The sequence below is a fragment of the Loxodonta africana genome, chromosome 7 (assembly GCF_030014295.1).
Source record: "Loxodonta africana isolate mLoxAfr1 chromosome 7, mLoxAfr1.hap2, whole genome shotgun sequence".
Lineage (NCBI taxonomy): Eukaryota > Metazoa > Chordata > Mammalia > Proboscidea > Elephantidae > Loxodonta > Loxodonta africana.
In genome coordinates, this window is record NC_087348.1 from 104,234,334 (window position 1) to 104,247,997 (window position 13,664).

At 33.7% G+C, this 13,664-nt stretch overlaps 1 protein-coding gene across 12 annotated transcripts in view; it reads right to left on the minus strand.

The window, feature by feature from the left end:
• The window catches only part of PICALM (phosphatidylinositol binding clathrin assembly protein), a 104,438-nt gene that overhangs the window by 21,091 nt on the left and 69,683 nt on the right, over positions 1-13,664 (minus strand). For 5 of the 12 annotated variants that reach the window (XM_010598202.3, XM_064288794.1, XM_064288797.1 and 2 more), the window contains exons 12-13: positions 13,171-13,274; positions 6,766-6,915 (exon numbers count right to left, since the gene is read on the minus strand). In XM_010598202.3, coding sequence (XP_010596504.1) covers positions 6,766-6,915; positions 13,171-13,274 — 254 coding nt within the window. The remainder of the gene's footprint in view (positions 1-6,765; positions 6,916-13,170; positions 13,275-13,664) is intronic. The other 7 variants (XM_064288803.1, XM_064288801.1, XM_064288802.1 and 4 more) reach the window with 2 other exon arrangements.

Genomic DNA, 13,664 nt, shown 5'->3' on the forward strand with positions numbered 1-13,664 from the left:
TCATCTTGTAGAAGACTGTAATAAATGCTCCTAAGGTACTCCCGTCTCTAAACTACATAAAGTCAGAATGTAAAATACACAAATCTGGTATTAGAAGATTAACAACTATACCTTTAGAAAGAGTTGAACTTCTTTACTACCAAACATGGGTTTTCTCTCTTCCCCTACCTCTCTGCTAAAGAATCTTCTGTCTGTCAGAATGTCACTTTTAATTCTTAGTGTACAATGATGTTAGAGTAGAAAGACAGATCTTAAAGAAAACTGTAAAAAGTAGGACAAGAGTTGGTGAGAAGTCCAAGAAGGTCCTCAAAGACGGAGAAGCCAGAAAACAATGAGTATTATTAACAATGACCCACATACGCTGGTTACACATTAATACTACTACTTAAAAAACAACAACAACAAAAAAACCTGTTGCCATCAAGTCAATTCCGACCCATAGAGACCCTATAGAACAGAGTAGAGCTGCCCCATAAGGTTTCCAATGAGTGGTTGGCGGTTTCGAACTGCTGACCTTTTGGTTAGCAGCCAAGCTCTTAACTACTGTACCACCAGGGAACCAAGTAAAAGCAGCATTTTACACCATATAACAAATATTCTTTACGTCACAAATTTTTAGAGAATTCACAAGTTTGATATCGTTCCACAATTACTTAAACCACTCTTATCTCAAAGACACTGGTAATAAAATGAGAACACGAACTCTATTTCTTAAAAAATAGTACGTGCCAAAACGAAATAATTTAGTATATAAATCTCCTGACCATTCATCAAAAAGTTCCTAGAACTGTACAGACTTAGCAATTTAATGGCATTTTTAACACATTTAACATTTCCAACATTTTAACACTTAAAAATGTTAAATTGCTAAGCCTGTACAATGTATACTTCTTGCACTGTGACGGTAGCAAGAGGCACATAATTAATCATGATAGATTTCTGTCTGCTGAGTAGATACACTGGTTCTTTTTGTAAGAAGTTATGAGAAAAGCCAAATGTCCTACTCAACAACAAACCAACTGGTTGCCGCTGAGTCGATTCCAACTCATGGCGACTCCTTGTGTTTCAGAGCAGAACTACACTGCATAGGGTTTTCAAGGTCCCTCTTGGGGGGGTTCAAACCACCAACCTTTTGATTAGTAGCTGAGCACTTAACCATTTGCACTACACCAGGGTATTATAAAATACTATTACCTAAAAGCAGCAAAGAGGTCAGAAAGGATATAAAGTAATCCAGAGCTAGTTTAAAAAGTTACTATGTATGGCGGAGGGAAAGGATGTAAAAATAAAATTTTTAATAAATTACAATAACTTATTAACTACCAGGAAAAGAAACAATATATTTTCAAAGTAACAACCTTTTAATTAATTAATGAATGCCTATAATACACACACTTTCAGGGTAAGAGTTTTTTTTTTTTTTTTTGCATCATTTCAATGCACATCATCAACTTAATAGCCTTTTGTCTCCGGATCCATTTTTTGGGACACGGTCAGGATCACTTACTTTCAATTTTTAAAAGTTTCTTAACACGGAGAAACAAAATAAAATCACCATTTCGAAATAGGAAATTTTAGAGACAAAAAACACCCCAGATTCTCCAAGTTAAGCTTAACTTTATGAAATAATCTCAACGTTGTCCTGCATACTCTTTCATTTCATGAGGGCTCAGTGAAAACTTCATCACTGACCAGCAGCACCACGCTACAGGCTAACATCTCAAGATGGCAAATCTCAAGATGACAACAATAAATTAACTAAAAGGTACAAGACTGACAAGCTCATGGGACAGAAATGCATCCCAGTATCTTAAAAAAGGTGTGGTGGGGCGGGGGCGGGGGGGACGACTGGGCTGTTAATGGATTTTGGGGTAGTTCAGTAATACGTTAGGCCTTGTACTTGTTTGTGAAAATAACTGCTGCCATTTATTAAGCCCCATTAAACACCACACCAGACTTCACAAACAAGATCTTATTTAACCCTTTAAACCTCCAAACAACCCTATGAGACAGTTGTTATTAAACCCATTTTACAGAGGATGAAACTAAAAAATTAAACAACTGACTCAAGGTCCAAGATCTTGTAACTGGCAGAAATAAGACCTGAACCTTAATCTGTTCGGTTCCAGAATCAATTAGGGGTTTTCAGTTTATCCTAAATTGTTTGCCTTACATAAACTAGTAGGTAGAAAAATAAATGTTTATTACTACAGCTATAATAATTTATTATGTTTTTCATTAGGACTATTCAAATTTTATGAACTTCTTAAGCTCTTCACAGCAAATGCTGGGTCAAAAAGTGACTAACCTGGCAATTTTAAAAACTAAAAGCAATACAAAAAAATCAATGTTCAAGATTATATCTGGTGATTAGGTAAAAAGTATGAAGTGGTCAAAATACATAAGATGGTTTTTAACAGTCATTTTAATAATTTTTTATGTGCCAGGCCCTGTACTAGATGTTATAGTCATATATGCAAACCTCACTGCAGCCCATTTACCCCTCAGAGACGTTGAAAGATTGAATACTTGCTTTAAAGTCATTTAAGGAAGTAGTAGAACTGAAATTCAAACTCAAGTTCACTAGACTCAAAAAACCCATATTCTTTCCATCAAATGTCCTCATCTTTAAATACATTTAACCATGTCCAATTCTTATAACTAAAGTCAAGATGTAGGTTCTCTGTTCGTGTCAAACCTACTCAAAAACCTACCTAGGTACTTGGAGAGACAAAGAAGCATATTGAATTGGCCATGCTTCCCTAGAAACTGCTTCCCATTTCTATAGCCTTTATGCAGGTCTGGGAAAGCACATTCCCCACCCCCCCGCCAGTTCTCCCTAAACTCATGTCACACTGCTCAAGTTCAAATTATTTACTGCTCTATTATTAAACTCTATATGAAGAGCTTGAAATTCCTTAAGTTTGTAATATTAAAACTCTTCTGAAGATAAGAAAATGTCCAAGTCCCAAGTATGGATTAAAACAAGATGGTAGGCATCTATTCACAAAACAACCATGTACTTAAGCAAGGCAAACAACATTAGGCAAAAAATTATCTGCTCTTCAAAAGCAAACAAGTATATTTTTCTTATCAAGTTTAAAAAAAAAAAAAACTCACTTTAAGAAAAAAAACCCTCAATTTCTAAATTGATAAATTTTAAAGCTAGCATTACCTGCCTCCAAAATAACTGGCTACAGTAGAGGGCTGATAGCACATAAGGGTATATTAGTATCACTTTGAGAGCCACGAAAAAATCTGACAAGGCATACAAGGAAAGAAAAGGAAAAAAAGAAGAGAAAGATGAGGAGGGACAGTTATAGAAAGAGTGGGATGGAGTAAATGAGAAAAACGAAACAACAGGGGGAATCCAAGCACTTGGCACTCTTCAAATGACAACTTACTAAAAAAAGAACTTGAGACTTCATGGTATTATATTTTAAAAAGAGCTATTATATTGACAATAAAGTTTTTTTTTTTTTAATAACCAACACTACATCTCTTTAGAAAAACAAATACTAGGTAGTTGGATTTTTAGTCAATACTAACCTATCTTGTAATGTCTTACCAATGAGGAAAAAGGCCCAGACAAGTTCATCGACATGCACATGGCAGAACTAGGACCACAACCCACTCTTTTTGACTGACAATTCAGTGTTCTTGCGGCTTCAATGAGGAAAAAGCTGCCTATTACACTGAGTATCATATCATCAAATAAATGTTTTCTTTTGGCAGGGTCTACATGGCTGTTCCCTTATTTTTCTGGTTGTTCTTAACCCTATAAAGCAGGAGTTGACAGACTACGGTCTGTCGCCTGCTTTTATATAGTCCAATGAACTAAGAATGGTTTCTACATTTTTAAAGTGTGGTTATTTAAAAAAAGGAAAAGAAACAAAGAAAAACGTACAACAGAGACTTTGTGTTCTGTAAAGCCTGAAATATTTGTTATCTGGCCCTTCAGAGGAAAAGTTTGCTGACTGTTGTTCTAGGGCAATGCTGTCCAACAGAACTTTCTGATGATGAACAGGCTCTATAATCTGCACTGTCCAATATGGGAGCTACTAGTCACATGTGGCCACTGAGCACTTGAAACGTGTTGAGTTCAACTGAGGAAGTAAAATTTTAATTGTCTTTAACATACAGGCACATGTGGCTATTGGCTAATTAGATAATGTACCTCTAGGAACCGCATACCTTGGGTGGTCTTTTGGTAATAAACTGTCGGTATTTTTATTACTACTTCTTAGGAACTTTTAGCTTAGGTTGAAGGTCTTTTTATCAAAAAGGCTTTTATAGGCCAGGGATCAGCAAACTACAACTGCAAATCCTTGTAAACAAGGTTTTATCGGAACACAGCCAAGCACATATGTTTACGTGTTGTCTGTGGCTGCTTTCACCATCATGGCAGAATTGAATAGTTGTGATAGACTGTGTGGCCTGCAAGACAAAAATATTTACTATCTGACCCTTTAAGAAAAAGTCTGATAACCCTTGTTTTAGGCTAATACCTAACAGATAGACATCAGTAGTTCTTCTTATCCCCTTATTACTCATTTTCATAAAAGAATAATTAACAGTAAGATTTTTGTTTTTAATATTAGCACTTAACAGGTGAAATTTTTCAAAGAAAGAACACCTTGTACTTTCACTTTTACTACTTGCCCTCAAAGAGAATACAGGGGTTAAATCAAAGTCTGTACTTCCACAAGGGCAAGAGCACTACACTAAGAAAGCTGTGGGTCTCCCCCCTGGCCTTGCTTCCACTAGCTGGGTTATCTTAGTGCATCTCACTTTTCTGGAACTCAGCTGACTCATTCATAAAAGGGCAATAATACTCCCTTCCCAGTATGAGAGTTGAGAGCTGGTCCAACTTTCTCTGGAGGTCTTTGCTGACCCTACACCACCAACTCTGTGATTTTTAAGCTTCAAATGCACCTACCTCCTTAGAGTATCTGGTCATCAACTTTACTAATCTGCTTTGCTTTCTGGTCTTCCTCTCACCCCTAACCATAGACACAAATTTAAGAAACACAAGGAAAACGATACTTCTAGAATATTTGTTATACTTTTCTTAGAAAGTTGAATAATTAACTCTCTCACAATGGCTTCCATATCTTTTCCCTCTGCTTCTGTTTGAATGTGAAGTAACTCTGACCTCTAGAACTTTAAGTTTTTGCCCTGTATCCTGCCCCTCTTCAGTGGATATAGATGTGACAGTCTGAAAGCCAAGTGCCGCTCTGACCTTAAACAAGGAAATATCACAGAATACCAATGCAGAGGCTTTGTTTCATAATGCCAAAATAAGGCAACTGACTTAAAAAGAAACTTGCAGCCATACTTACTAAATGTATACTGGTTCATATTCTGTAAATGTATAGAAATAATAAACCTGTAAAATAAATCTCCAAGGAAAACTCTAGTAACCCTTTCATTATCCACCAAGTATTGTGCTCCACTTGACAAATTCTCCAAAATGGTGAGATTCAGTTTCATTATTTTTAATGGAAAATAAATTTTAAAGTATTACAATGGCATGAAGAAATTATTACAATCAATCACTATGCTTTGGGTATATATACGGCCTGAACTATCAGACAAGATATACATAAGCAGAGCCTTGGAACTCACTTCCTCAAATCTCCACTATTAACTTGCTTTCTTGCCATCTACTTTCCTTTCTCCCGTATATATCTAACACAATGCAGCCACCTGATCTACTTAGGGTATACTGATGACTTTCCGCACATTGCATAATCAAAGGTTTAAATTCGTATCATCTTAAGCTCTTTTATTGAGCTGAATAAAAGCAGTTTCACCACCTTCTAAATAAGACTTAGCACCTTTTTAGCAGGATTCGAAAAACATTTATTTCAGCTTTACTACATCCTTAAAAACTTACTCTTCTCTGTATAACTCTGGTATGAAATTTTGCCTTTTTGTATATTTTTATACAGCAATTAAAGGCTATTCAAGTTGCTTTTCTGCCTCACTAGCTACAATGGAATACATACTTCCTACTTTTCATTTACCTCTGGGCTAACAATGAAATGAGACCCTTAAGAATGGGACAGAGGGTATGTATGGATCAAAAAAAAAAAAAACCTGTTGCTGTCAAGTCGATTCCGACTCATAGTGACCATACAGGACAGAGAAGAAGTGCCCCACAGAGTTTCCAAGGAGTGCCTGGTGGATTCAAACTGCCAACCTTTTGGTTAGCAGCTGTGGCACTTAACCACTATGCCACCAGGGTTTCCATATGGATTTTAGACGACCTAAAATTGTACTGTGCAACAGTTAAAAAAAAAAAGTTAAGATAACTACTAAGAGTGATAACCACCCTCTTTCTTAAGCACAGAGGAAAACACACACACACACACACACACACACACACACACACACACACTTATATAAATAAGTTTAAGAGATACTCTTAAAGCAACTCTCCTAATAACCAACTCTCTGAATAACCAGGATGTTGCACGTGATGGGGGACAGCTAGAGTATTGTATTATAATAGAGTAGAACAAAAACACCAAAAAAAGTTCAACATCAAAGGAAATTTTCTTTTCCAAAAACTTGAATTAATGTTAGGGACAATAGCGTTAATTTAAAAACCTTACCATATTACTGATTTTTAGTTTATTTTAAAATTTGATATTAAAATTCAAAGTAATTATTGCTGTATCTCAAAAATAATTAATGGTTAGGTAAAAAATACTTAGCAGTATAAACATTAATTGGAAAAAAGGTTAAATGGTACTTTACCAACAAACATTTCATGAGTAGGTGTCCTAGTAGTAAAAGTGGATACATCTGAAGAAATGGGAAGGTGAACATCACCACTACTTTTTGTGAGGAAAGGATTTAAGCTTGGAATGGCATCATCAACAGCATCTACAGTAGCAGAGAAAGGATCTGTGTAGTCCAAGTGCATTATAGCAAAATGAAGAAAGGAAGCAAATAAATTAGTATTATAATTAGTCAACAGGCACAAAGTGAAAAGTAGTAGCTATATTATTGTTTATTAATCTTAAACGTAAAAATATCAAACTGCCAAGATGGAAGACTGCATTTAGCATTTAATATATTTTAAAATGAATTCTCAGATAAAACATTTATGTGTCTATAACAACAGCAGCCTATTAGGGACAGATTCAACATCAGGAAGCCAATGGTCAGGTAGTTAGAATAATAACCAAAATGTTTCTATAGAAGAGCCACACACTCAGAACCCATTTTCCTTGCCCAACCTGAGAATGTATTGGCTTTGGTGGGATAGCTGTATTTATTCATACAACTGATATGAACAATTGATTATGTATGTGACATAAGTAAACTTTCAAAAAAACAGAGAGGTATGAGGATGTAAAATGGTACCACTGCTATAGACAAAAGTTAAACATAGAATTACCATATGACCCAGCAACTCCATTCCTAAGAATACACCCAAAAGAACTGGAAGCAGGGACTCAAGCAGATACCTGTACACCAATACTCAGAGAAGCATTATCCACAATAGCCAAAAGATGGAAATAACCCAAGTGCCCACCAATGAATGAATGGGTAAACAAAACATAGTACATATATATACAATGGAATATTATTCAGCCATAAAAAGGACTGAAGTTTTAATACATGCTACAATACAGATGAATCCTGAAAACATTATGCTAAGTGAAATAAGTCATACACAAAAGGACAGGCTATTGTATGATTTCACTTGTATGGAATAGCTAAAATAGGCAAATTCATAGAGACAGAAAGTCGATTAGGGGATACCAGAGACTGGGGTGGGGAATGGAAAGTGGTAATGGGGAGTTATCACTCAATGGATACAGAGTTTCTCTTTGGGGTAATAAAAAAGTTTTGAAAATAATGTTATTAATGTCACTGAATTGTACACTTATAATGGCAAATATGTTATATATTTTATCACAATAAAACTTTTAAAATCCACAAATAAAACAATAAAATAAAAAAATAGGGGCAAATGCAAATTAGATGCAAGAGGATATTTCTAATTTCTAGCATGTGTAAATAACTTTTTGCATAGGTTCAAAGGAAGGAAATAAAAAATAAAGATGAAGAAAAGGTCTAACAATGGGGAAAACGATTTCAGAAAATCAAGAACAGAGACAAAAGATTGGCTATTTAGTAAATGGGGAACAGCTTTGAAGGCCTAGCTAAGAATTTCAGATTTTTAAATGATTTGTTGAAAGAGTAACGGAAGTGTTACTAGTCGTAGCAGATGTGTATCATTATCAAATCCTACATCTAAAGTTACTCTAGAATCTTTTACTGTACATGTATCTCATTCATGATAATGATCATTCTAATAATTGGAAGCCATTTATTTTATTTAAGATTTAAAAAGTAAATGAGAAGAGAAAAACTAAAGAATAGCAATGTACAGTGTCAATTTTTTCTTATAACACGATCAAAGACGAGATGACAACCCTGTATTTCTAAACAGCAGCCTCTTATCTATGTTAGTCTTGTTTTGGGCCTTCACTGAATAATACTGCGGTACCTTCACAGTATTAGGCATTATATTTTACTGTAAGACTGTATGATTGAACAATGTGAAGGAAGTAATGGTCTAAGGACCAATGTAGGCACTCTTTCCTTAAAGTCAGTAAATTAAAGTGTTCAACAAACCCAAATTCAGCTGTTTGAGAAAGGGAACTATCAAGAAAATAGTTAGGTCATGGGTTCAAGCACAAAAATCTTTTTGATAAAACTTCCATTTTTGTATCAAATGAGAACCTTTCTAGGAATTAAGCATTCCTATGGAACATTATATTCACATCCAAAAGTTCTACGAAAGTTTCAAAATATGCTGATATACTACTCAAACTCCAACGATCATGTTTCAACGTATTTCTCACTCATCCACTCCCCAACGAAATGGAATAAGGGGAAAAAAAAAATCAGAAAAACTAATTCAGAAATAGTCAGATACAAGAGTTAGTTTTTTGTACAAAAATAAAAATGTAACAAAGGCCACTCTAATCCCTGCTTACATAAGAAAGCAGCTGCATGAAGTTTAGTGTTGACCAGTTAGGTTCAAAGTACTGTTTTTAGATACTTAATGGTGGCAGTTTTTAACATCCATTATAATTTTGTTGGGCAAGTAAGAAAGACAAAACATCTCTCTAGCCTTCCATATAAAAGAAGCCATGAGAGAAGTTCACCTGAAAAAGAGAACATGCATTTCTTTAAGAGATGCATTTAAATAAACAGACATGTTTGGGAAAGGTAACTAGTTATCTGCTGTTCTATTAATTGCTACTGTTTTATCCAAGCACCTAATTTCAATAATCTCCTATTGTGTCAAGTATCCTCGAGAGGAATATACATAAATCTGTAAACACATGTATTTTTAATCAGCCAATAAGGAAAACCAGTTTTGAATCTATTTGACAGAACACTATAGATAATCTAAATGATGTTAATTTATCAGTGACAGATTGACACTATATTACAAAAAAGAAAACAAATTCAATGAGAAATAATAATCACGTTCCAGCTATTGCAACTTAAACCCTACCTAAGTTGGCAACTCTACCCTAAATCCTTTAAACTTTTTAAGGTAGTTTTTTTTTCACATTATTTTTCTCATTATTCTTTAAAAGTTTATTTTTATACTACACTAAAAAAAAAAAAAAAAAAAAAACCCGCTGCCGTCAAGTCGATTCCAACTCATAGTGACCCTATAGGACAGAGTAGAGCTGCCCTGTAGAATTTCCAAGAAGCGCCTGGCGGATTTGAACTGCAGACCTTTTGGTTAGCAGCTGTAGTACTTAACCACTATGACACCAGGGTTTCCTATATAGTCATTTAAAAATAATCCAAAAATTTAAAACCAAGATTAAAATAACACCACAGTCATTATTATCATCTTGAAGTAATAACAGCCTGATAGCTACATTTATACAATAGAAAATGAATTTTTTTTTTTTGTAGAAAATGTTATGTGTATCATGCACAACATGACACAAGCAAAGCAAATTAAGGCTCAGAATGGATCATTCTATTTTACTTGATTTAAAATTTGAAATCCTAAAATATGTTAACAGTGCACAGAGCTGATAACTACTGTGTATTTTTTAGATCTGCTGTAACTCAGAGTTTTCGGGGTGATAAAAACATAAGTCTTCTCAGATATTAGTATTCAACCAAGTGCTTGCTTAGACTCCAGACCATTTCTTGAAAGACCAAAGGCTCATTAATAATGCAATGAGGGAAACAGGAGAGCTTGTGTTCTCATGTCCATTTTTAGGTGGAATCTTAAAATGTCTTTCATGTAAGCATACAAACTGTTCTTCCCTTAACTCTACCTTATCACTAACCTGATGGGAATACACATTATTTCTCTGGTGTTTATGATAATAAAAGTAAATATCGCGTCTGTTATTAGCATTTATTTTTAGTAAATGAAAGCAAGAGAAGCCTAGAATAAGATTTTAGAATTGCCAAAAATATCATACCTATGCCTTGTTATAGCTACAAGATCAGCATGATACAAAATGTTACCTATTTAAGGTGTTCAGGTAAATGGTTAATTTCAAAATGCATTTAGGAATTCACTGTTATTATCAAAGTTTTTTATATATGAGATTTATTTCATTACCTCAGTCTAATTTAATTTTAAAAATAAAATCTTAATCTGAATGTCAGAGACATGAACAATATACTGACTGAATTAGGAAGCATTAAAAGTACTTCAGTTAAAATACTATTCAGCTATCCAATCATTCAGCAGTCAAAACCCTGAAATTACTGACAACTTAGAAGTATCTTCACATGAAAGTGAAGACAGGTTTTAATCATGCTTATATTGAGGGGATCATAGTCAAGATCACATTCCTTTTCCCATAAGCAATGGTAAGCTTTTGGAAAAATAATGGCATAATTGCTTTTGCCTCTGCTCTCACTGTACTGATTTATACTCTTAACACTTTTAGCAGTCTTATTCATATACAGCAAGCTGAATGTTAAAATATGGGACAATTTTTTATGAAAACAGCACATAAAGCAAAATAACCTAAAAGAGAAAAATAACACGTATGATTAAATATATTCAAACATGTTTATTCACATACAACTACTATAATTTTTTCTACTAACAGGACATAGACAAACTTACAGACTGAAATTACTTAAAATTGTTCTATAGTCTATCCACCTTAATATATGAGCTCAACAATTCCAAGCATAACTTTAACTTGTCATTGTTAGAGTTCATCGTACATGATGTCCAGCCAAAACATTTAAGAATTTTACAGTTCAGTTTATTTGAAATATTAATTATATTAGTTCTCAGTAAGCCTTGTAAAATTTCTAATTTATTTAGAAAAACAAATTTTTATCCTTAGTTTTAGAAAGACTACATTTGATAAATTAAAAAAAAAAAAAAAAAAGGAAACCACCTAAAACTGCTTAAATGGTCACATTAATTCCACTAACCTTTTCTAAAGCAATTCACAATAAGGCAGAAAATAAGTATGTAATGTGTCAGCAGATTAAAAATCCTAAAATCAGGACATATCATTTAGATATTAAAAAACTGCTTTCTTAACCTAAATTTGCAATCTAGAGTTCATTCTGAAATAATTTAAAATCTTTATTGACTTTAAACTATCATACCATTTTTAGTAATTATAGACTTAGCTAAATTAAACTAACCTTGAGTAAGTTAATTTTTACCAAGTTAAGGCTCATAAAAGTAGTCTAAAAATCTAGTGTTTCCCTAAAGTTTCACTATCCCTGTTCCTTGTCCCATCTTGAAATAGAGGTAACTTTTCCAGAAAAACAGAAAATGCACATTCATTCAACAAATATTTACAAAGCACCTACTGTATGTTAATATTGTAGTCACTGAAGACATAGTAGTGAACAAAATATTAATAAAATCCTGCTTTCAGAGCTTACAATCTAGTACACAGAATTCAGTCTTAAGTAATTAAGTACAAAAAATAACCAAAAAAACCTTAAATGCTCAAATCCTAACAATAAAGATTTAAAAAGCCTCATCTATAAACCGTAAAAACTCAGAACAATTTCTCTTTGCTACGATAAGTAAGCCTATCAATTCAGATTTTACATGTGAACCAATATAAATTCTAAGGTAGCTTGCCACTCTCTACTTAGACAGTGTCCTTCTTTCCCAAAATATCTTCTTCCTCTCCCAAACAATTTTTGGGTGCTTAAAAAATAATTCATCAATCAAAAAGCAAATTCATTGCTGTTGAGTTGGTTTCAACTCATAGTGACCCTACAGGACAGAGTACAACTGCCCCACAGGATTTCCAAGGTCAGAAATCTTTATAGAAGTAGTCTGCCACATCTTTTTCTCGCAGAGCAGCTGGTGGGTTCAAACTACCAACCTTTTAGTTAGCAGCTGAGCACTTTAACCACTGCGCCACCAGGGGTTCTTAAAATAATACATACACACATACAAACAGAAGTACCAAAACCAAGCAAAAGAGACTATCTGAAAATGTACTAAATTTCCAAGTAAAACTGCTTAAATGTTGACACGAACTAGGCTTCCCTCCTTCAACGAAGCAAGGAAACTAAATGACATGGTCACATTAAGATCAAAAAACTACCCAAGGGCAATAAACATTCTTGCTAGTACTGGCAGAAAACTCCTTGAATATTAAAATCTGATAAGTTTAAATTAAATCAACATTTTAAATACAAAAGTTTGTCATGAGATTCCCAGTCAGAACACGGTTCATTGTATGATAACACCATCTGTGTTTTACTAGAACCTTATTTATTATATACTTAAACAAGATGAGTTTTTCCTCCTCAAATAATTTTCTTTTTTTTTATCCAATAGTAAAATAGCCAATAGGCATCTTCTGATTATGGAACAGGACCCCAATATTGAAAGAATGATTTTATACTTGCACATATTTGGTCCTTTGTCTTACATTTCATTTCATCTTTATTAAACCTCATTTCATAATGTAATCTAAATTCCAAAATTACATTTGTAAATTAATGAAAATGTCTTTAAGGAACAAACTTATTTCATCACCATCTTAATATTTCTCAATTTCTTAAGCATCAAGTATAACGAAACACACTCGAAATAATTAAACACTACAGAACGGGGAGGAGAGACGGCTATACAAGAAAGAATTCATTAATGCTTACCTCCCCACGTACTTGCTACCTGAGAAGCAGTTGACATAGAATGTACAGAGGGGTGAAAAGTTGGCTGCTGCAAATCAAGCAGATCATTTGGCAGCTTTGAAGTGCTACAAAGATATTTCGAAAATATTTATTAGGTAAATGTTGCCACATTTGCCACCATCCCCAAATAAAAACATTAAAAAGATAAGTAAGAAAAAAACTCAATTACACAAATCTCAAAATGAGGAACAGTTTCAGTGAGATAATAATTACACACTCCTCATGTAACAGCCTATTTCCAAGGAGGCCTAGAAAAAATATTCAAGCACCATACACAGAGTTCAGATAACAAAAGCCCTTCTTGAAAAGATCAAGGGTTTCCCCAGGAAAATTCAGATTTCCTCACTGAAATAAACTTAAACAACATGATTATGAAATATAAAACATCATGACAATTAGAATTTTTTCCTATTTTTAATCTTCAAAGAACTTGAATCACATTTACAATATCAATG